Source organism: Dryobates pubescens, chromosome 15 (assembly GCF_014839835.1).
Source record: "Dryobates pubescens isolate bDryPub1 chromosome 15, bDryPub1.pri, whole genome shotgun sequence".
Classification (NCBI taxonomy): Eukaryota; Metazoa; Chordata; class Aves; order Piciformes; family Picidae; genus Dryobates; species Dryobates pubescens.
In genome coordinates, this window is record NC_071626.1 from 9663740 (window position 1) to 9688151 (window position 24412).

The 24412-nt window shown below is 45.8% G+C and overlaps 1 protein-coding gene across 11 annotated transcripts in view; it reads left to right on the forward strand.

The window, feature by feature from the left end:
* Positions 1 to 24412, forward strand: part of RBFOX2 (RNA binding fox-1 homolog 2) — a 168370-nt gene that overhangs the window by 66711 nt on the left and 77247 nt on the right. The window contains exon 1 of one of the 11 annotated variants that reach the window (XM_054168064.1): positions 11172 to 11277. The exons of 9 other annotated variants lie outside the window; for them this stretch is intronic. In XM_054168064.1, coding sequence (XP_054024039.1) covers positions 11206 to 11277 — 72 coding nt within the window. In that variant the 5' untranslated portion in view covers positions 11172 to 11205. Of the gene's footprint in view, positions 1 to 11171; positions 11278 to 21564; positions 21648 to 24412 lie in introns of those variants that run through there. One more of the 11 variants, XM_054168067.1, reaches the window with a different exon arrangement.

A 24412-nucleotide genomic window follows, 5' to 3' on the forward strand; every position in this document is an offset into this window, starting at 1 on the left:
AAAATCAGTGCCCAGCACGTTGTCATCACATTCAGGAATTTCCTTCCCTGATGAGTCTAAGCAAAAGAATTAGAAGGATGCAGGCTGGTTGAGTTGGTGTGAATTTCTCCAGTGGCACTTCTGCTCGACTGCACTATTCCCACCTGTCCAAACAGTGATGAGCACAGGGTACTCTGCTGTAAGCCTGTCCAAGTCTTGGAAGACTGACAGGGACTGTGTCCTATTTAAGTTAGTTTTTCACAAAACAGCCTGTTTATCTTGGAAGGAAGAGAATAAACCTCAACCTTCCTGATTTCCAGATGAAAGCTTGAGGAAGAACACAGATAATGGTGATCGGAGCCTGAACATCTGTGTTTCCTGCACTTCCCGTGGTGCTTATTTGCAAAGCTTAATTCCAGCAATGCCAGAACTTTACCCTTGTCCTAAGCCCCAAGGTTATGGCAATGATACAGGAAAGGTCTTTGAGTGCACCTGAATTTGGATGGGTTTTTTTGGCACAGCTCTAAGCAGTCACTAGAGTATCACTGTGTATGTGTTCGTGCTTAACCAAAAGTATGATTGAATGGCTTGTGTGATTAGCTGGAAGAGATCCCTTTGTCCTTCAGTGGGGGATACTGGGTGCAGCTGGATTTTGAGTCAGGCTAGGATCAGACAAAATGATTTCTGTAGGGAGTTACCAGTTTTGAGGAGGATCTAAGGTCTGTCCACAGTACCACAGCTCTGGATGGCACTCTGTACCAAAGGCAATATGACACATCCTGTGGCTGTGTACTGGAGAGTCAGGCTGTGCTGATGGACCATTGCAGATAGTTCCATGCTGGAAATGAAAACAGGCTTGGAGAAAATGAAGAAATCAATTGAGGATGTGCTTAGTGCCCTCTGATGTTAAATTCTTTGGCTGAAAGTGTTAAAGATTCTTCAAAGCTGTGAAGAAGCTTAAACAAGTAATTAAGTTTCCCTTGTCTGTCCCTTAAATTTAGGTTTCATTGTTCTCAAAGTCCTACGTCTCATGACTAATATACTGCCTGCACAATGCTCTGGCTGATTTTTTACCAGATGGTTCTTGGGTCTGTAGCGGAATCCAGGGCAAAGGCAGTTAGTTTTTCTTTGCCTCAAATGAAACTTGCTGTCCCCCACACAGTACTCTAATTGAATCCTGGACATTTAGACAATGATGAACTGAAAATATTTTGACCAGATGACAATTTTTTTTAGATATTCTTAGGGATTATTATTCATGGTGCTTTAAGAAGCTGGCACAGGCTGATACTGGAACACTCCTCTGTACTTTTAAAAATAATTTATAAATCATCCAGTGTTGAAAGAAAGTTTAAATGGAGAAAAAGACTGGAATTCAAATACGTATCTGTGGCTAGAAAAGAGAATGTGTGCAATGTTGTTTGCTGTTGCTGCTGCTTAAGTTTTTTGTTTCTGTTGTAATGGCCTCCTTTTTCATCCCACCCTCAGTCATTATGGTGTTGTCTGCTTGCATCCGTGGTGTACCTTTTGGATGGAGAATCCTGCTGCTCACACCTCCTGAGAAGCATTGTCTCTCGGGAAGGTGTTTGACATCCTAAGTGGGGTACGGAGCTCCATTAGGACCATCTCAGTAACGCTGTAGGGCAGCTTTGCTCACAGAAGCCTGTTGGATCCAGCAGTAGTTTCAGCTATTTTCCCCAGACCTCGATTGATTACACTGAGATTTTTGGCTACCGCTCAAGTGAGGAGGAGCAGTGAATGCCAATTACTTCTCTTGGCCCAACCAGCTGAAAAGGAGAAGCACATTCGGCACAGGCAAAGCTATCGATTGTGGCGTCTTTAACGAACTGGGCAGTTAACTGCGTTTTGAAATCTTAGTGTTGGGGAAGATTTTATTCTGCGGCAAAAACTTCGCTGGAGTGTATGTAGGATGTATGTAACTGGGGTTTTTAAACACCCCTAGGACTGAGAAGTGCTGTGGAAATCCGAGATGCTTCTCTGCCTTTTCTCTGCGTGGGGAGTGTTGCTCTCCACTGCAGCTGTTTGAGCTGTTGCGAACAGGTGTGCAATAAACACCCCCTCCCTCTTCAGCCAAGCTGGGTGGTGATGGATTCCCTCTCATTTAAACATGGTTGTTTTCTCCCCTACAAGAATTAAAACTTTAAAAATAGTATACATATCTAGAAAGAACCAAGTGCCTTGTCTCGTTTCCCTTTTTTCCTCCCCCCTGTTACCAACTCAAATTACCGGCAAGCTTTGGAAAATTTGGGGCAGGGGAATAGAGGTGCAGCTGGCCTGCATGTGTTGCACTAGCTGTAATGCAAATGATACATGCTGAAAGAGGCTTTTCTCACTTTTGTCATTCTTGGATATTGTTTTGCAATGGGGACATGGGACAATTTGTCTTAAACGTGTTTGCTGATACGTTCCGCAGAGTATACTGCGTCCTTTGTTCCTCGCCATCAAGAGGCAATATCAAATCCAGTTGCCTGTCGGCAGCATGTCTGAATGCAGCTGGAACTGTCCTCCTGGCTTTCCCATCCATCAGTCCTGTGGTGATCCCCTCACACTTGATACCAGTTAATTTAGAGCTGCCCGAAATGTGGGCTTTGGTAAATGCTCAGCTTTCTTGGCTGTTTGGGTGGTTTGTTATAAACCACATGTTTTAAATAGCAGTACCTATTGCTCTGCTGCCCTAAGAGGGCTGAAGAGGGAAGCACATGGCTGACTCGCACGCTGGTTGTCTATAGGTACCAACTTTTTGCTGTTTACCTGAAGTGACAGAAGCACAGGCACTGGGGGTTCAGCTGGGTAAAAACAAAAGCTGATGTTGATTTAATCCCATTACATTGCGTTGATCTCTCAACCACTGGACTCTTAGTAGGATTCCAGCTTTAATCCTGTAAGGATCAATCTGGCCCATTGCTTTTCTGTCCTGATCCTAAATCCCCCTTTAATCTTGTTAATTATACCAGGCCTTTTTTGGTTTCCTTTTTCCCCCCTCTGTGGACCAGAAAACCCACACTAAATCGTCACGTTTCCATCTCTGACCTTGTGTTTTTACCCTTTGTTCATCCTGTTGAGAAGAAGGGTGCTCCTGAAGGCTGGTTTTACCATTACAGCAGTGCCTCATCAGCCTTTGGTGGTCTGGTGGCCTGCTTCAGGCTCCCGTGGAGCTGGCTAGTCAAACTGTTGCGCTGACTTCCTCCTGGTTCTGTTCAAGATGGGAATTTAAAAAAAATTCAGTCTCTTGTTTGATACTGTGTTGTCTGAAAGGGGTGGGGAGCCACTTCAAGGAAGAAATTTGAAAGAAAGAAAAAGGCTTTTTGTAGCAGAATCCCACTGACTGGCATTGAGAGCTTTGGGGGAGAAGGCAATTTTGGGGAATACAGAGCACTCCTAGGGTGATGAGGGGAAAACTCTGAAAAGGAAAGAGGCCCTAGGAGAAGACGTAGTCCCATGGTCCACAGATATATTCTGAAGGTCACAGAGAACTTTAGCTGCTTAAATCATCCTTTTTATGTTTTTGTGTGTTTGGTGGCTTAAGGATAGAAATAACGTGCAGTCGGACTGGAGGCTCTTTGTCTTCACATTGAACTGTCTGCAGGCCTCCAAACCTAGTGCTGCCTTTTCTGTCTAATGCACAAGGCCAATTTCTCACTGTGACAATCTGCTCCTGGCACTTGCAATAATAGAAACTAGCTGTGCTTAATGTATTCATCTCTGGTATTTCCTATACTGTAAAGAAGAAAACCGACCCAAAATTGCACCTCCATTTGCTGTAACTCGATCAAGAGCTGACAGATCATTTCTGGAACATGTCTGTGCTGGGATCCTGACTGTTCTGCCAAATTTTATGCCTTTATCTTGCAGTGCTTTCCTTCCCTCTTCCCTGTCCATGCTGTTCTGCCTCACCCAGAGCAGAGGCTTCTGCTTTTCCAGCCTTTCAGCTAGATCCCAACTTCCTACCATCTTGCCAGAGCACTGCGGGTATGATTTACCTCCTTGCCAGAACGCAGGCTGTAGGGATGGGTCTGCAGTAGAAGTTGCCAAGCTGATTCCCTTTTAACCCAGAGGGGAAACTGGTTTTGGATCATGGAAGATGAGCTCTCTTGATGCATTTATTCTAATGAAAGCTGCTGGTGCTTAGTTTTTGGAAAACACTTAGAGCCATGACAAGAGATGGCAATTGCTTTCAAGCAAATGAGGGCATTTCCCCAGCAGTTCTAGGGTTAAGGAAATTGCAGAGGGGTGACATGGTGACTACGTTCCCTATTTTTGTGTGTTGCCAGTAGCAAGAAGGGGGAAACTTTGATTTCTAATCCGCTTTGGAGGAGGCTCCGTATCAGGGCTGCACAGAAACATCCAGTCAAGCAGCTCCTTTATCATAAAGGGGATTTTAATTAAAACTGTTCTCGCATCATGAGCGGAATGAGCGTCAGTGCCAGCCAGCCCTGTACTGGGCATTTATCTCCTTCAAACCACATTACCAGTAATTGCTGCATTAAATCAAAGTCGAGGGAGATTACAGGTCTGAATTGGGCAGGCGGCCGGTGCCAGTGTGGGGAGCTCCGTGCTGCCGAGCCACTGATATGGGAACCCCCTCAGCCCCCCAGCTGGGGGTGAAGAGTCGGAGGGCTGTTGCATCCCGAGAAGCCCTTCTCATTACAGGGCAAGAATTTTTGTCCTAATCCAGGAGGAATGGCAGGCTGTGTGCTTGGAGCATTTTAAGCTGCTGGTGTTTTTCTGTTAACTTCCTTTCAAAACAAACAAACACAATAACGAAACAAACCCTGTGGCATTGCCATCCCACCCTTCTTTCCTGTTTGGATCCACCTCAGACATTCCCTTTTGTTCCATCTTCTACTGCTTATTCCAGCTCTGAAACTCCAGAGTAAGTTGCCTCTTCTCTTGACATGTCCCTTTCTCTTTACCCTTCTTGCCACAGCTCCGCTTTGGAATTGCTACCTTCTCTGCCCTGACATATGAGAGCTTGTCCCTTTCTTCACTTTTCCCCCCACTGAGGAATTGTTTTTTCCTTGACCTGTAGTTCCTTTGCCAACTATGGCTCATTAGTTCATTTAATTGTTTCTCTAGGTTTTTAAGCATTCTGTCATCTCTAGAGCAGCTGTTTCCCCTCGTCCCTATACTTGGACTGCAGTGGCTCCAAAAAAATGTTAGATCATCCCAGTGCTGCTCTTGCTTCTACTCCCTGGACCTCTGACGGGGCAAGGATGAGGAACAGCCGTGCTCACGTGAGGTTTTAGGCATGCAAACTGGCTGAGGTAATTAGATCTATGTGGGCAATCAGTAAACTATCAAAATGTGACAGCTGGATTTCTAGGGGCTGTTATTAGATCTGTCCCATAACTGTCAAAAAGGTAAGTCAGGAGCAGAATGTACAGAAAGCATTTTTTTTTTAATGTTATGTGTCTGTCACTTCCTTTGTTTTCATCTTGATGGCAATTATGTGTTTTCCTCTTCTATTGTAGGCAATCTGGGGCAGTTGGGTGGCAGTGATAATTTTTCTTCATTTTGCCCAGAGATGCCTCTGACATTCTGAATTGTGCTTCCTGGGGAGGGTTTGTGCACCTACCATGTTCTTGTGCTGCAGAAATGGGTCTCATTCCCAGCACCATACTGAGGACCCAGTATTGTATGTGAAAGGGAATGCTGCAGCTTGACCTGCCTGCTAAAGCAGTTCAGTGTCAGGCCGTTGAGCTGAGATTTCAAGATTCACACAAGTTTCTCAGAAGCTATCTAATTCAGAGCAGTTGCAGGAGGTGTGCCTGCTGTGCCCCTTCAGAGCTTGAAGTTGCAGCTTTTGCTTCGTTACTGTGTGAGCTTAAGTATTGCCCTACTTTAACTCTGGCCTACGCATGAATCTCTAGCCTGAGATAAGTGGTTCTTTTAAATTCATGTTAAGAGTCCTATAAAGCTCTAGAGGCTCAAGTTTGAGTGCTGCTGATATCCAAGCAGATAATGCAGAGAGGTTGCAGTTAATTTTTGCATTGCTAGTCCTCTTAACATGAAGTGAGAGTAGCCCCACTGCAGAGAACTGTAGATACCTGCAGAGAATGTGAGCCAGGTTTAGTGGAGATTTCTTCATAGTGACAGAAAAAAAGAGATAAAGGTTTTTGTGGGAGCCAGGAAACCTCTTCATGGATTCCTGATTTTTGGGGCAGAGGATGCAGGCAGTGGCAAACTGAGGTGAATGAACGTGTGTGAATAACACAGAATGCCTTTGGTGATGGTTGCCCAAGCTTTTCAGCTGCTGTGGTTTGGTTTAGAATTTGCTGGGAATTGAAGCTGACACATATGAAAGGGCTTGAGCCATGCCAGGCTTTACTCTGTCCTCTTGTCTGCTGGGAAGAAGTGTGCGTAGCAGTTAGCTTGCATGTCTACAGCAGACCTCTGTGCTCATGGCTTGGGATGCTGTGTGAGAATAAAATGTCCAGAATCTTGATCCCTGCTGCTTTCTCACAAAGAGACATTTTGACAAACCAAGATCTAGGTATTTTCTATCGTTTACTATTTTTGTCTTAGTCTGAGGCAGAAAGTGATGTGAAGACTACTTTTTGCTTAAGAGCTGACCTAGCCTTAACATACCTCTTTTCCACCACAGCCTTCTACCTCTCCACTAAAACCACCATAGGAGGGGTACAGAAATAATTAGCACCTCTGCCTCAACAAGAGTAGTCCCCGGGGTCACTCCCTTACGTTATAGCATGACTTGTTGCTGTCACCATTCATTTAAGTTTGCCTGACTTTCTTCTTTCAGGGTAAACTGCCTTCTTCTTGCCAAACCTTGGCTTTGCATGCTATTTCTGGATTCTTTCTGTGCACTCAGCAAATGCACCAAACTGCAGCACTTCTGGTATTTTGATCTTGAATATCTTTGGGAGCTGCCAGAGTCTGGTTGTTGTTGGTTGCTTTTTTCTTTTTGAATGGGAGAGAGGAGAATTCATCATCTGAAGTTTAGCAAGCAAGCAGGATTTTGAAGTGAGGCCTACAGAAATTAATGGGCAGATGTAATTTTTCTGTCATGAAATTGTCTTTGCAGATTTATGCTGAAGGTGTTCTGTTCTGTATATTGCTGTGCTGGAACTGTTTCCTAATGATTTCCTGAGATTTATTTGGTGACCAAAGCTAAAGATTCTGCCTGCACGATGATCTCCAGTTCCTTAGTTCCTGACAGGAATGCAGTCTTAGACCCAGCTATCTCACATAGACTGTGCTGCCTGGTGATTTCCTTTACTTCCATTCAATTAAGAGTTTAGTTTAGTACTTTTGACATGTTTTGTCTCTTGCTTGTGTGGTTACAGCATGTGGGTAGCTGCTCTGCTATTTTGTGTGGGCAGAGCTGGGCAGGGAAAGCCTTTGCTCCTGTGTCAGAAGAAGAAAATGCTGCCCAAGAAAACCTTTCCCCCAAAAGTCTGCTTTTGCTTCTGCTGCTCTAAGACAGGGATAAATTTAAGGTGACACTAGTGTAATTTATTGTGTAGACATGCTTTAACTTGGAACAAGTGCCTTTTTCTATTTTAGTTTGTCACATGAAAGCAGTTTGGTACGGCGGGAGGCAAGGCGGGGAGGAAAATCCATAGCAAAACCATCTCCATTAGGGAGTGAGCACTCAGCCGGATGAGCAAGACATGGCCACATACTGAAATGTTCTGCAATAGTTGATCTGTGCTCCCTTCACCCCAGGCAAAGGCGAGGTAAAACATGTTAGCTCAAACCCTTGGTGGAAGTGGTTGATCCCGCGGGCATTTGCTGGGATAGACTGGGAATGCACATGGCATCACTGACGGCCCCAGGTGGCAGCTCACTGGTAGAGCTGACAACGGTGTAACTATACTTACACTATGGGGTGCATCACCAGTGAGGCCCAGCCATAGTTTGTGATTCATTCAATTAAAAATACTTGGTGAGAGCATCTCCGATTCTACCATCTGGTGACTTCTGTTAATACTTATTCTTAGGAAGATCGTCCTTTAATTAAGGAATTAACCTTAATTTTTGTAGCCTTAGCGTAGATCTGGAGAAATGTTCAGGCTTAAGCTGCTGTATTTTATGGAAGAGTCAACTCTTTTTCCTGTCTTCCTGATGCCCCCTCAAGAATCAGCTAATTGAACTGCTGCTGCTTGATAAGTGAAAAACAAAATGTGACTATGAGAGACAAAATGGTCAAAGTTTTTCCCCGATTGAGGCTTTGGAGCTAGCCAGTAGATCTAGCAGCCTCTATAGTGGTGGAAAACTGCCTCCACTCTGTTCTTTCCCCTTTTCTCCACTGTATCCAACTGAATACAGAAAGGGAGCATGACTGTCATGTAATGTCTAAACTACAAAGAGAAAAGCTTCTTATGTTGAAATTCTGTATCTGGACACCTTTGTGTTTTTCATGTAACAGGCAAAAAGCATTTTGACGGACATGTAGCATTACTAAGATCATATTCAAGTGGTCCCAAAAGAAAGCTGTGCTATGATCACCTTCTTTGCCAAATGGCTTATCCCAAAAGTACACTTATATTCTTCCTGAAGCAGTGCCAAGCACTTGGAGTTCTCCTTGACAGTAGGCCCAGGCCCAACACATGGATTCTTTTTTGTTTTCTTCTTTTTTTGCTCTCCTGTAAAATCTGTGTCTACTTTCCCATTTTATACTGTGCCTCTGGTAATAACTAAGGCAATGGAGCCTGTCTAGTTTTAGAAGCTCCTTTTGGACTTGTTGCATGTTATACTTGGGCGTGCTGGAGTTTTCTCAAGATAGCATAATTAAAGCCTGTTTCATGATCTGTGTAAAGCGCTGGGTTGGGGTAGAAATGAAAGTTGACGTTGTGTCTTTTGTATGCTACTGGTACATCCAGGCTGCTGCCAGCTTTATTTTGCAACTTAATCACTAGTATGTTTTTGTGAGTTATTGTTCTGTTAAAGCTGCCTTCCAGGGAGGCAGCTCATTAGCTAGTGCCATGCATAAAACCTTGGTTCTGGGAGCCCAGTCTTTCATCAGAGGATTTTTCAAACTTCAGATGAGTGTTCATCACTGCCTTACTTTTTTGCTTTGTAGTAATTTCAGAGGCAGACTTTGGGCAATCTGAGTATTGCCTGAACTGACTGTGGGTCCTAGTCCAGCAGCTGAAGTTGTGTGAGCAGGATCTGTACTTCCAACTTCAGGACAGCTCTGCCTACACAGATCTAACTTTAGGATCAAGAGTCTTTCTTCTCCAGCAATTTCACCAAGAGCCTTTATCTTTCTTGGCAGCTGTTACTGCATGATCAGGTACTTTAGAGAGCTTGGTTTTCGCCTGAGGATGACCCAAGCTTGTGATTTCATGAGTCTCATAGTGGTCTGTAGGTCTCTGGAGTTTGCTAATGCTACCATCCTACTGGTAGGATGTAAGAAAGGTCATCAAAACAACCCCAAAAAAGCAGTTGTCCATATAACAAAGGTCTTGTAGCATTGTTGCTTTAGCAGACCACTGTGGTATATTTGCTCTTCCTCTATTTTCAGTGTCCTCCCCTAAGGCACTTTATTAAGGCTCTGAAAATAAGTGGTACTTAAGAAATAATTATTTTTAATTGTGACCTATCCTTTTATACTGTGTATTTGTAATTGCATTTTAAAACTACTAGTTTTCCAGTCTAGACAAACCATTAATATTTAATAGATATGTGTGGCTTCTGCAGTGAAGAGCTGAGGACGGTAACAGGATTCAGGTATCTTATGTCTATAGTTCAGAGCATGCCTGGTGCCTAGCTGTTAAGTGACTTTAGATCAGTTTCAGGACTACAGAGTTTGGCTGAGGAGTGTTAGGGCAGTAGAGGCAGATGCAGACTCCATTGCTCATAAAGTAAATTGCCTTTCGAATAGAGAATGTGTTGCCGAAGAAGATTGAAAAGGGAGATCTCCAGTGCTCCAGGGCATGACTGGGAGCTATTTCAGATCTTCCATTTGATAAAATATTGTCTTTGGTATTTTTCTCTCTTAAATTTTATTTAAACCATGCATCTTACCATTGAAAATTAGAACACGTAATGACTGAAGTTCCATCCTCTGCCTGAGGTATTTCCTTGGCAAGTAGTGAGTGTGATGGGACTGTCCTTTCTGCTACATGTAACCTGGTATTTGCTAGTTTCTCTAGCTTTGGGCTTCTTAGCCCTTTGCCAGAGGGATTTTAGATTCCTTGGAGTCAAAGTGTATTTTTGGTAATTTCATTTGAGCTAATGTGTTTTAGGAACATTAATCCTAACGAACACAAGGAATAGTAGCACTAACTAATCAGACTGAGTTCAGGCAAGCAGTGGCTCCTGTGGCTTTACCAGCGCCTTCCCTGTGATGTCCTTATTATGCTAATCCAACGTGCTCTCATTTACTTCTGCTGCGACTCTGCATCCCCCAGAACCGCTGGGTCCATATTTGCTTGATGCATCCCATTCCTGATCTTCAGCATTTGCATGCTTAACATGTTTCACTTGCAAAGAATGCACTGGCTTGGTGTGGAGTTATTCGTTCCCCTGCATAGATGATCTACTACCAGATCTTTTTGCTCTGGAGATGAGGACACCTGTGTAAAACTGCTCAGTTTCTGAAATGTGAGAAAAACCAATTCATGCAGTCACCAATTTGTCATCATCTTTGCTTCTACTTGCCATTTTGGTATATTGGGCTTTCCTGTGCATGCTCTGCCTATGTGTTTATGTCCTCTCCACTTGAATCTCTGATGATTTCAGGGTCAGAATAACAACTAAACCACGTGTAATATTTCTGGTCCTTGGTTATATTAAAATTGGAAAGAAAAAACACCCATAGAGCTTTCTGAAAAACATTATGCCTATTCAAACCAACCAAACAATACAGTCTAGAAAATATAGCCCTATAGAGGAATGACGACTCTCCAGTATAAATTCTCACCTGGAATGAGTGAAAGCCACCTTTGTGCTCTGCTCATGGGATTTGCTTTGGTGCAAAATGAGGATATCTTGCAGTTTAAAGATGTAATCTTGGTACCGTGTGCTGTTTGTCTAACACCGGTAGGAACTGGCTGAGCTGCTTGATCTATTTAGCTGCTATGGAAATCAGTACATCCCCAGACAGAAAATGCATCCTTGCTTGCTGGCGTCTTTCCTACATTTACATCAGTCTTTAAAAAGCAGAGACATATTGTAAGCTGCTCATCAGATCCCTGATGACCCAGTTTAGCAGATGTAGTGATTGGCTAATTGTTAAAGATGCCATTTTTGGTGGGTGAGAGGAAGAGCATCAGCCAGGCTTCTAGCGATGAAGAGTTAGAATCAGCGGAGGTAAGAGCTTTTTAGTGGGAGTAACTAGATAAGGCTTGGATTAATTTGTCTGGAGAACAGAGAATTATACTAAAGATTTTATAAATTCAGTTTATAGAATGAAACTGTTGGTGTAATTTCCTTAGTAAAGATCAACGTGGTGTAATGACTGTGCAGCATGGAAATGTCTCAGACTCCATGTATTGCTGTGTCCTCACAGTAGCACAGTTTTTGGCAGTTGGGGGTGTGGGGGGGGAATGTACATGGAAAATGCCTGGAACTACCATGGCTGTGCTATGAAGCATAGGGACACTATGGCGAGTTTATGTTCTTATAGCTGTGCTTGTGATTGTGACTTAGCATGCTTGCTATAAGCAGTATGAAGAACGCAGGCAAAGCAGAGCCTGAGGCTGTGGTCTTGCATTTTCCAAAAATGCTGCTCAATCTGCAGACATCAAAGAGAGCAGTGAAACAAAATCCTGGGTTTTGAGAACGTTGGGGAAAACTTGTGTAATCTCTGTGCCTTGCTTAGTACGCAGAAAGAGGAGAATTAGGTACGTGCTATTAAGGTAGCCTGTAAAACAGTATCTCTAGGCAAAGCAATGGGTGGGCAGGAGATGGAAAATAATAAAATGCAATGTTATAAAAAGAAGAACAAAATTCAACAGTAACTAGATGGGTGAAAATTCAGCAGTAACTGGATGGGTGATGCTCTTGAGGGAGCTGGGAGCTGTGTGATTGGTAAATGCATAAACGTATCAGGGTATTTTTTTCAGGCTCCTGGCATTAGAAATAAGAAGTAGAGGAACCAAAGCTACTGGTGCAGAACATGAAACTGGATATTATAGGGATAATATCAATCTGCAAAAATAGTAATCATGGCTTTAACATGTTTTCAAGATTATGTGTGGCTCAGATAGGGTAGATGTAAAAGGTGATAGGCTGTATTGTGCGCAGTAGACTGTAAAGAAGAAAGAAGAGTAATACTGATAACACAGGATCTGTTTCTGGTCAAAATTGCTGTGGGGAAGAATGGTAAAAGAGATCCCAGAGGGAGTACTGTGAGTCTGCTGTAATCCCTCACAGGACTGGGTTTGGATGCAAACTTGAGGCTCTGAAATGATACTATTCTCAGTATCATTAGAGAGATAAATATTGGTATGAGAAACTTTAGTTTCTCAGATATAGCTTGGAGGACAAATGCTGCTGCTAATAATGGGGTCAAAAGATTTCATCACAGCATCATCAGTAGGTGTTGTTTAGACAGTGGATGAATTATTGGTGTTATGACTGTTACAGGCAAAGAAGCTGTTTAGAAGCCTCCCTGTCCCCACTTTTGGATGCAGTGATTGTGACACTTGAAGGAAAATATTTAACAATATCAGTGAACTGGATTGAAAAGACAGATTTATGTGTAGAAGTGTGTGGCTTTGGTTTGTAGTTTTGTTTGTCTTTTTTTTGTGGTGGTGTTTTTTGTTTGTTTGGGGTTTTGTTTTGTTTAGAGTTGTTTGGGGTTTTCATTTTTTGTTAGAGGTACTCTGGATACAGATCCTTGATTATAGAAAGGGGGAAACACTTGTAAGAAAAAACTTCAGTGTAACTGAGGCATATTCACCTCATGGAGGTTGTTAGGTGGAAAAAGAAATTTTGCAAAAGAATTTGTCATCTGAGATTGTTGTGCCCTTAAAGTCAATAGGGATAAGATAAGAGCTGCCCAAACTTGGGCTGCCTTAAATCTTGCAAATGTTGCTAGGGAAATGAGTGACAGCTTCTCAAAATACAATTGAAGGAAAATGTGGGGCTGCTTAGTGTTGGCAATAGTTAATGAGGCTACTCCTGATGGGAGGACAGAATTGAACAAATCTTTGTGGTGGTTGATGTTAGAGCCAATCATGGGAGCAAGGGACAGGGTGGGTGATAGGCATGAGCCTACTGTGGAAGCAAATACTGGATGTTTCAAAGACCCTAGGGACATGCAGTCTAGGCTTGGGAGCAGGGTCGCCTGGGGAAGGGTGATACCTGTTCCTGAAAGAACCAGTTCATGAAATTGCATATCTGGTACAAGTTTTAATCTTATCAAATCAGGACTGCTATCATATGTTTGGAGAACAGGAAGCATAATAGACTGATTAGTGGTGGGGCATACTCTGAATAAACACAGACTTGTTGATCTGACCTTAGCTGTCTGCTGCCACAAAAATATTAATTGAAGTCTGGGGCAGAAATGAAAAATGCAATAAAAGGCAATATAAATCCATCAAAATAGTGTTGTGCCATACCAGCCTATCTGTTCTTAAGATAACCATTTTTTGTTTAAACTCAATAACATGCAATTTTCCTAACAAGATGATGTTTCTTGCTGTAGATGGGTCCTATGGCATCTGATGTGGTGCTATAGAGGAAAGTACTAATGAGGCTAGAAAAGATGCTGTTTAGTGCTGGAATTGTAAAAGGGATTAGGAGCTAACAGTGGTGTTCTGCTAATGCCTTTTGGAAAAAAAATAATGAGATGAGCACAAGCTAGATCAGGTGCAGAAAAGGGCTTGCAGAGATTGGGGAATAGCAAGCCTGTGATGTGACAAAGGACTGGAACAGCTGCTTGCTTGGGTGTGTGGAGAAGAGGTACATAAGGAAGGTTGATTGTAAGGGAAAGAGAAAATAGAGAGGACAGGCAGAGGACAGGACTGGCACAAGAACAAAGAATAAGCAGAAATTGCTCAGGAATAACCAAGCTGGAGGTGAACACAGTTCCCAGCTGCTGGGGAGTGCTGATCTAGAGCAGCCTTTGGGCCAGGGTAGCATAGCTGTAAGATCCAGTTCTAAGATGCAGCATGACAAATTTTATGGAGAGATTCAATAACGTTGTGTGATAGCAGTTGCTCTGGCTGTGTGTGTGAGGAGGTCTTTTGCAGTTTTCCTGGTTTTGTAAAGCATTTGCAGCAGCAAGGCTATGGTTGTTAGTTACCCAACTTGTGTTACTGGAAATGCATGTGCATAGCAGGTTATATGGTATCTCAGAATGAGATTACGGAGTGCAGGGCCATCTTCTACTTCATTCGTATTTGTTGTGGGTCAGTGTGCAGTAGTAAACCAAACATTACAGTCTGCAGAGTATTCAGTAGTTCACTACTGATCAATAAAGTCCTGCTGTATCCATCTTGGCACATACACATTTAAAGCTAGTTTTTGTCCTTTATTTTCCTGTGGGACACAGGAGGTGCAACACTGCCCTTACCAAAGTGTCACCCAATTATCTTAATGCTGGTTAAGGCAGAGTACTTAAATCTGCATCAAAAACTTGAAAGCATAGAGGCTCTATCTGGATTGTAGTTAAAATAAGAGGAGCTTTGGGGATGCTCCTGCTCCCCCTCCTTGTTTTGTTTTGCCCGTTTGATGGTTATTTATAGATAGTAAGATATCTGCACTAGGATTTGGAAACATTTTATTCCCCTGAGGCCTGGTTGGAAATGACAAGAACTAGACTGTGAAATAAATGGAAGGTTTTTAACTTCGTTAGGGATTTGGTTTTAAAACCTGGGGCAGTAATATGGAGCAGCAAAAAACAGGCTGTGGCAGAAACTTCTCTCTCTTCTTTTCTTTTTTTTTGGCTAAATTAATGCCTTTTCATGAAAAAAATGTTAATGGACATACTGAGTTGCCTGAGTGCATAGTAAGGATCTATGCAAAAGAATGAAGGAAAGGCACCGATTTGAATGTGTAGTGACAGAAAGGAAAAGGAAAAAAACAACCTTATTGATTGTTCAGAGAAACCCAAATATTGTCTGTGCTTCAAAGCAGGGCTTGCAAGGGTAATGCTGAGAGGTGGCCAAACAGCCCTCTGAAGATCAGAAGCAGGCATAATGTGAGCTCCAGAAAGCTAGTTTGGCTCTGGGGTGAATAAACTGCCCAGAGGCAGAACAAGATGGAGTCCATTGTGGCAGTCTCATCCTTTTTCCCCAGTGAAGAGATCACAGTGGCTTTCCCATTTATGGGCAATTAATTTCTCTCAGTACAAATCTTCACACAGAAACAATGCCTATAGAAACTTCCTTTTTTTTTTTTTTTTTTTTTATTTTTAAGATACAGAAATTGTCATGCTTTATACTCCTCAAATTGGCCGTGCTCCTTTTGTGAGGAGGAGGCGGCCCCATGGCCCTAGGAAAGATGATGAGAGTGGGTGGCAGCTGCTGTAACCACTCACCCAGCTCATATCTGTCCTTTGCTGAGGCGTCTCAGAAGGAAGGGGCAGTGGGAGCAGAGGATGAGCAAAGAGCTGTGCTGCTGGGCTGGATGGATAGGAAGGATGCAGGTTAGGCACTCCTTACCTAAATTACAAAGTCCTGCGCATGCAAATTGTGCTAGATAATGATCCATGTAGTTAACCTGTTGGGAAAAAAAAAGGCTGAAGTTTAACTCTTTCTGAATGGGAAGAAATTATCACTAATGATGGAAAGGCAGGTACCCCAGAGCTAGGCTGAGGTAGGTGTTTACTGGTGCACAGGAGTAGTGCAGAAGTGTTGAGATTAGAAATGCAAAAACCCCTGGTGGTATACATTTAAAATGGTGGGAGTGGGACAGAATTGGGATAGCCCTTCTTGGGTTTGGTCACTGTAACATCTTTAGTTTTGAAACCTTGAAGGGAGGGGTTTTATCACTGCTGTCCTTTGGAGGAAGGTGGGAATCTTTTGTAGTTCGGGGCTGTTAGCTCACCGGGTTTGGGCCATCAGCTTGATGTGGTTTGGCACAGTGATGGGTGAAACCTCATGCAGTTTGCAGCGGGAGTTCAGGCCCCTCCAGCCACAGTGGAAATCAGCAGTGGGCTCTTGGGTGTCCAGTGACATGGCCGGCGGGGTGAGCCTGATGGCCTCTGTCCCTGCAATGTTCCATCTGTCCCTGTCGGTCATGGAGCAGATTCCTCCCTGGGAATAGAGAGGACGAGCTTCCTAAAACGGACACAACTGTCCCTCCCAGCCTTCTCCCCTTCTCCCCACTGCTCACTGTCCCCTTTGGCAGAGTTAATCCCCTCCTCCTACCCTAGTTTGACTAGAACAGCTGAAGGGGGCAATCTGCTGGCCCAAAGCTGGGGTGATGGGGGCCATCCCGGGGCCCAGCTCCCCTCACCAGCCCCAGTTCCGGCAGCTGTCCCTGCCCGCCTCAAGTGCAGAGGGAGGGAGAGGTGTTAAATGATACGGGCACATACTCCCTTGTGAAAGAGATCCCTTCAGCACAAGATATCAATGTGGCTTCTCCCCTCTCCCTCCCTCCCTGACACCAAAGGGTTTTACTATGCTAATCCCAGCACCTGTCCCTGCCGAGGACAGCAAGAAGGGTATGGAGATGGGGGAGGAACAGACCCATATGTTTTTCCCTGTCCTGGATTGGGAGTGTTCCCTCTGACGCACCTAGAGCCCAGAACATATGCTCTTTTCCAATCCTAAATGCTGTTTGCTTCCTCCTATCCCTGGTGGCAGTGGCTACGAAGATCCTGTGTCCCCCTCTTTCTGGCAGTCTCTCTGTTTGCTGCCCAGGAGTCGCAGGACACTCCTCACTCGAGGCTTGCAGGGCTGTTTTCAGTAGGGGATTTCTAATTTTAGGAGCCTCTGCCGCCTATGGTTGAGCGCTGCCTTGCTGGATCCCAGAAGAGAGGGGCTGAGCTGAGCCGAGCCAGGCAGTTCCTTTTTATTTTCAGCTGAGCTAGTGTCAACCTGAGTGGCCCCAGAGGCCTGAGCCAAGCACTGCGCAGGGCTGCCAGAGTCCTTCCCACAAGGCTGAAAGACGGAGACTCGGCTTTGAAGCTTCCAGTCCATTTGGCCTTTAGCTGGAGGATCTTTGGCTATGTATGGTGTATATTGTATGGATTACCAATACCCAGTTGTGCAGGTAAGCAAAAGGACAGCGGTGACTTTACAGTAGAGTGTTGGTGTTTGCTCTATATGTTCTTTGGGCAAAGCTGGAGCTTACGTGCAGGCTTTGCAGAAGAACATTGCTTCCATGCTGGGCTCCTTGGCTTCCGTGTCACAGGCCTTGGCCGCCCAGAGTCTCTGTGGAGGGCTTTGAGGCTCCTGCATGAGTGGTACCGCGTGACACTTTAACTCCAAGGTCTGTATTGTTTGAGACTTGTGTGTTTTGGTTTGCATTTTTTGCCTTTTTCTGAATTTTTATGTAGGGGGGTTTGAGCTGACAGCAGAGCCATTCTCTGCAAACCACTATGGTCTTGTGTGCCTCATTGCATTGTCCCGGTTCATGTGACTTGTACGTGTGACTACAATCTGTGCCACAGGGATGGCAAGCCACTCAGAGTGGCTTCTCACCTATTTTCTTACTCCCTCCTCTGAACCCCCCCTCAAAACCTCTGACAAAGGCTTGTTCATCACCTTTTTGCTTTTGGAGGTCCAGTGAGTATGTGTAGAGTGAGGAATGGGTGGGCTTCAGAGCAGTGCTCAGGGCTGGGCAAAGCCAGTATTGCAGCCTCTGCTGGGGGAGGGGGCTATATTTGGAGCACACGTGAGATTTTCTGGCCTGGCATGTAGAGTCTTGCAGAAGCCAGAGGCCGTGGGTCAGGCTCAAATACTTTTGGAGCCAAGTGAAAGATGATGTTCTCTGCACAGTCCTTGGCTATTCAGTGTCAGCATTCCTTGCCCTCACAGGCACCAAATTTATCCAGAAAACATGAAATGCAGACGAGTCGTTGAAGATTATCTACGCTGAGATACGTCAGATAGCCTCTAAAGAGTATTTTGTTAGGTTACCTTGTACTGGGGCTTTTATTACACACATGAATAGAATCCACCAACAGAAGTGTGTCTTTTGGTTGTTAAGATTTGTACCTGATAAATTGGTTCTTTGCACTTGAAACCTCTTTTTTCTCTCTCTGGCCTTGATCCAGCTGGCAGGTTTGCTCCATCTAAACTTGAGCCAGCACAGAAATGCAGGTAATGGGATGTTAAAATGGAAGACTGTGCTTTCTTTCCACCCCAGCAGCAAGGGGGTATTACAGGCATAGTAAAAGAGAAAGGAAATCTCATCCTGAAACTTGCTGAAAGTAGAGTACTTGTGGCTTCCTCATCTCTCTCCGTTTCTGTGAGTCCTATGAGTGTTAAACTAACCTAAGCATTTGGAAGCATGTGTGTAGACCACGTAGTCAAACGAGAGGTTAGTTCTTCAGCTGTGCTGTCACTAGTCTGATTTCAGTGGCCTTGTCCTGTCACCTGCTGCATAAACATACCTCTCCAGCTAATTTTCCATTAGGGTTTGAATGGTAGGAGCTAACCAAACCCCATCATGTACACCTGAGCAAACACAGAAGATAATATAAAAACGGCACAGATGTGCTCAGGTGGGAGCAATGAGCTTTGCCTGGCACAATCAGGATGATAAGCTGTGCCGTGGCACTGCAGAGGCAGGCTAGTTAAATTTGCCCATAGTTATTTCAGAATGCTACTTCTCCAGCACAATAATGAAGCTTCGGTGCTTACGTGGCTGAGATGCAGAAGAAATCATGAGAACTTGTAAGTATTGGCATCTAGGGCTGTTCTGAAGATGTTGCTTTTTGAATGACTTCAGTAAGTAGAAAGGGATGATCTCATGGCTCTGTGTTACCCAGGCTTCCAGCCTTTACTTCTGCTTCTGTTTTTCTGTTGTTTTCAGCAGCATGTTGTGCAGTTTGAGTCTTGGCTTTCCCTCAGTGGTGGCTGGTGATGGTAAATTGGGTAGTGGTTCCATGACTTGCATTTAGAAGCTAAGTGGAGGCCCTCTAAACTTAATTCACTTGTCCATAAGACAACATCTGAACTTCCAGACCTCAGTGAGGAAAGGTGAGTTTCGCAGATTCACCCATTAATTTTATCAGTCTTATTGGTTATCAGGTGTTGCTTTGTGAGTTCCAGTAGAGCCCAAGACAACCAAAACCTCAAGTGTTATCAAACCTGGTCATGTTTTCCGTGGTACCCGTGAAGCCTTTGAAAGTCTGTATGAGATGTTTATTTCAGTTGCTTTTTTGGCACTTGGAGGTCCTGCAGACCCATGTTTCATGTTGCCTAAGCACATCCATTGGAAATTGGTGCTTTTTCAGTAAACAGGAGCAGAGGTGGATTTATTACAAGCACAGAGGAGGAGGTGCTTTGTGGCCTACAATGAAGATGAAAGAGGGAGACCAGCAGTAGATCATGCTGAAGGGAATTCCCATTCAGCTGGCACATGAACAAAGCAGTTGTACCAACTGGGTAGTGGGAGGCAGTACAAGTGAGGGTTCAGTGCATGGTTGGGCACCTCTTTTTCTTAAAGGGTTCTTTATGATGGCAAATATTTCTAGAGATTCCTAAGGAGAAGGATTAGAAATGGTTCAATTCTGGTTAACTGCGATGGGGTCATGGTGGCCTGTCCTTTTTCTGTTGTGGAGGTCTGTTGCAATAGCCCTAGATCTGATACAAGAAGTTGCCACCCTATGGCATGGAGGGGACAGAGGGAGTGCAGCAAGTAAATTTAAGTGGAGAAAATAAAGAGATTATCCTGAGTGATTTGCAGAGGGCTAGTGAATGAGATGCATGTTGCTGAAACCTGGGTGCTTTGTTGTGGCAAAGATACAAGGAGGTCAGTGTGTTTTATGCTGCTTAGAAATGGAATTTACATTTGACCTGGAACTGTGCTCTAGAATCTCAGGTTTGTAATAGGGGAGGGGAAAAAAAACAGCCAATGCTTTCCCTGGTTTTGCAATATTGCCTGTAAACCTGCAGTATCACAAGATGCAAGGATGAGAGGATGAAATAACCCAGAAAAATGTGGACTCTGACTTGGAGCCCTGCGGGCTGCAGCTGTGGAGGCTGGCTCCTTCCCAGAGGACCCCACACCATGATTGACTGACTGGTGGCACAGGACGGATGGCCCATGGCTTTCTGCATAAGGGCTTGCCTGGTGTCAGGGTCTCAGGTTTTTCATGCCAGAGGAGCAAACTGAGCTGGGGCGGGCACTTGTGCTGGGCTTGCACTGAATTAGGAAAGAAGGGGGAAGGGAAGGAGGGAGCCAGAGGTCGACTTGCAGTGAGCGAAACTGGGAAACTGAAAAGCACTGTGGGTCAGCATGGGCAGCCTGGAGAGCATCAGCAGCAAAATTACTAGGCTTTTATTTATTTATTTAAAGTGGACAGCTGGGCATATTCATAATGAAGAAGAACACATGGGGATTCAAGGTGTTACTGCACCATAATTTGGCTTTTCTACTGCTAGAGCCTGAGGAGTCTCTTGAGGACCAGGTGTCAAAAAGAGGTACATCTGAGGGGTGGCTTACCTGTGCTGGTTTTATCTCCACATCATGAGTGCTGGAGCATCAGAATAGTCCTCTTGTCTAACTGAGGAACTGGCAGACCTGTCTGTGGATGTGATGTTGGGAAAAATCGGTTAGAGCATCTCCAATCCCATCTGCCAAATGGGGCAGCAGTTTATTGGTCTGTTTTACAGGGTCACCAGGAGAACAAATGCTGCCAACCGTGGCATACTCAGGTGTTAAGGGCCAGATGCTTACTGAAGATAAATGGGAGGGGGAAAAAAGCAATCTGGGAAGGAATCCAGCTGTCTCCAGCTTTTATGATTAAAGAAATGCAGATCCTGGCAGAGATACTGTTTCCGGTTCATCCAATGCACCGAGCAACCCACGCGTTCTCCCCTTTGTGACAGGAGGGAGGTCTGTGCAAATCTGACAGCTGTCTCCCGAACGTCCTCCTCCGGGGAGATGCTCTCTCCAGCCTGGTGAGGTCCGGGCCGGGGAAGCCTGGCCGCCAGACCCGATGGGGATGGTAGATACGGAGGAACGCGGGCAGGCTCTGGGGTCCTGCCGGGCCGGGAGCAGCGCTGCGTGGGGCCACCCTCGCTTTTGTTTCCAGCATCTCGCCACCGAGCTCTTCGATTCCCGGAGGACGGGCAACGGGGGCGTCCCGGCGGGCAGGCTAAAGAGCCCCTCGGCGGAGCTGTGGGCGCGGCGGCGACCGGGGAGTGGCCGAGCCGAGCCGGGCGGGGCAAGGCGGGGCGCGGCGGGGGCGGTCCCGGTTCGCATTAATTACCTTCGGCATTCGGGGCGGTGCTTCCCGCAGCCATCTGGCTGAGCCGGGGGGGACGGCGGGGGGAGCGGCGGTCGGGGAGGGAGGGGGAAGAAAGGGAGGAACACCGGAGAAGAAAGAGAGGAAAAAGGGCTCGGGGGGCACCGCGCCGGCGAGGCAGCGCAGCGCAGGCACCCGCCGCCGCCTGCCTCCTCGGGGCTGTTTCTTCCCCCCCCCCCCCCCCTTTTTTTTTTTTTTAAATCATATTTTATATTTTTTTCCTCCTCTATTTTCCTTCCCCCTCCCCTCCTGTGGCCCGGCTCCCCCATTTTGGTTTATGGAGAAAAAGAAAATGGTAACTCAGGTAAGACTGGTGGGCGGCCCGGGCTGCCGGAGCCGCGTCGCGGCAGCTTGCCTGCCCGGCTTTGTCTGGGCGGCGGGTGGGGAGCAAGGGGTTCAGCGCGGTGCGGAGCGGAACGACCGGCGGTGGGGCTGCCCCGCTGGCTCTTTACGGTGCGGCCGCGGCTCCGCGCCGCCCCCGCTCGGCGCTGGGGCGGGAGGGAGCCCTGCCGCGCTGGGGAGCTGGGTTGGGCGCTTCGGGGAAGGGATTCCTGCACTCCCCCGACCTGGAGCAGCCTCGCAGTGCCCTCTACGGCGAAGAGGTGCGTGAGGGGCATGGGTGCCCCTGCTCCTGAGTTAGGCTAAGCCCATCTCTGAACGATGGATCCCGGCCGCGCACCAAGGTAAACGCCTTCCCAGCCGTTCTGCCGTCCTGCTGCTGGTCATCGTGAGAGCTGGGAAGCCCTTGTTAGGTAGCTGAAGGCGTGGGGCTGCCCGTGTCTTCCCGAGGGAAAGCGGCTGACGTTTCCCGGGAGCGTACCCAGCTGCCATGGCCATTGCATTTTCCCCGCCTCGCAAGGGGATTTTATTGGCCAGGGCTCGCCTTTTAAGGCTCTTGTGTGGTTTTGGATTTAAAAATTGTAATTTTTTTTTTGGCATGGTATCTGCAAGTCGCCGCCGGAGAGAGGGGGCAAAGAGAGGAGGAGAGTGGCATCGTGGAGCTGGAATCCTTTGGACTTCGGCATTATATAATGCCCTGCAGTGCCTTGCGGAGCTGGAAACCTTTGGGGGATACTCCCAAAGGGGGTGGAGGGAAGGACTCCAAGAAGGAACTTTTTTTCAAATCTGGGTTTCACAAGTGCTGGTTTCTGTGGAGCTTTTTGGATTTTTAGACTAGATGCAGATTGTCATCTTGGTTTTCCTTAGCCCTGGCTGAGTCCCCCTTCGTTAGCAGCTACTGAGATCCTGTGTGTCCCACTGTAAGGGACAGTGTTTTCACGGGTGCCTGGCTCAGAATGAATCTGCTGCGAGAAGTGACACCTGCTTTGACCCTTTATGTCTCATCTCATATTGATTGTCAGTGCCTGAAAAATAGGTCTCTGTCTACTCTTAAGGTATCTCCCCAGGCTCCCAAGCCTCACTTTCTGTTTCTGTTATTTAGTCCCTTCCATTACCAATTCCTTTTTATCCAGACCAAGGCTTTCTGTTTTGAGATGGAAGAACTCTACAGAAATCTCCTGAGGCTTTCTGTACCTATATTTAGTTTAGTGAGTGATGCTGAAAGGCTGCCTCTGCAGTCAGGATCCATTTGTGTATTCCTGTGTGCCCAGAGCCTGCCCATTTAGATGGAGGTGTGTGCCCCTGAGCTGCAGGTTAACATGTGCACGTTTCAGAGAGTTGTTTTGCACAGCCTCATACAGCTTGTGTCCATGCAGTGCAGAAAAGTGCCCAGGTTAGTAATACTTCTGTGTGTAGTTTGTGCATGCATGGAATCAAGCACCCTGAGGCGCGAGGTGGTTAGCTTGGAGACGTGTGGAGCTTGGAAAGATGGGATTCTGCTGGAGCACTGGCTGAAATGAGGGAAGGTATAAACCTACTTTAAGGCTTGAGATATCCTGGTAGACTTCAGGGAAGTCTTCTGTTCCACAGAGATTGTTAATCTACTGATCTGCGAAAGGAGACATTGAGACAATGCGTTACTAGTGTTGGTTGACCTTCAGTTGTGACTTGTCTAAAGAGCCTGTACTGTCTGGGATAGGTTTTCTAGACTTGTGCTGCGTATTTACATGCCAATGAAGATTGCATATTAAAATAGCCAGTAGGGGAGGAGAGCTTGGACTGTCTTAGGTGGGGTCTCTGAATGAACAACAGATAGCCCATTTATACAGAGTTGAGGAATTCAGCAAAGGTGAGTTCAGCGGCAGCATAGTGCTGCTGCTTGTAGTGGGAGCACTTGGGTTATTAGACTGGTCCTTAGCGGTACTGCAACTGCAGTTTTGGCCAAATGTATGTCCAAAGGAGTGTGGCACATCCAGAACAATATCCCCTGTTTTGTTAGTCTCAATCTGCAGTGCTGTTTGAGGCAGTGGAGTGGCGTTACAACCTGTGAGCGTATTTCACTGGGGCTCTGTCTCATGAAAAGTGTATGCTGTTGGTATGTTAAGCTGGTAGTTGCCACTGAGTGAATTTAGCATTGCTCTGTTTGGTTCATTCTCCAGACCACTACCTGCCTGGTCTGTGTTCTGTTGTTTTACTGAGCAAACTTGCCCACCTTCCTTGGAAATCTGGGAAATCAGCTTCTGTACAAGCGTGAGAGGCTGTTAAAATAAATGAGAGCATGTGGGGTGGAAATACCAGAAACAGTGATGAGAAGAAGGAGGAGTACTGGAAGGTAGAAACGTGCTTAAAAAAGAGGAAACTAAAACTGCTAATGAGAGCAAGTGCTCAGATTCATTAATGGAAAGTATTCTGGTCTTATCCTCCTTAATCCTAAATCAGTGAAAATGAGTATTAAACGAGACCCAGTACATCATGTGCTAATTGCAGATAAAAGAGAGAGAGAGAGAGTCTTCGGTGGGTAGGAATTATGTGCTAAAAGGCTTTTTTTTCCCCCCCCCTCTGTGTGGTGCATGGTGAGGTTGCTGGCTTGCGTGGAGCACAAAGCCCTCCCTTTCTTGGACAGCCCAGTGCCTTGCTGGCGTTTTCCTCCGAATCTGTTTCCCATCAGGGCTGGGAGAGGGGGAAGGTGTCGAGCATCTCGGCGAGCGGGAAGGGAGCTGCTGCCTCCTT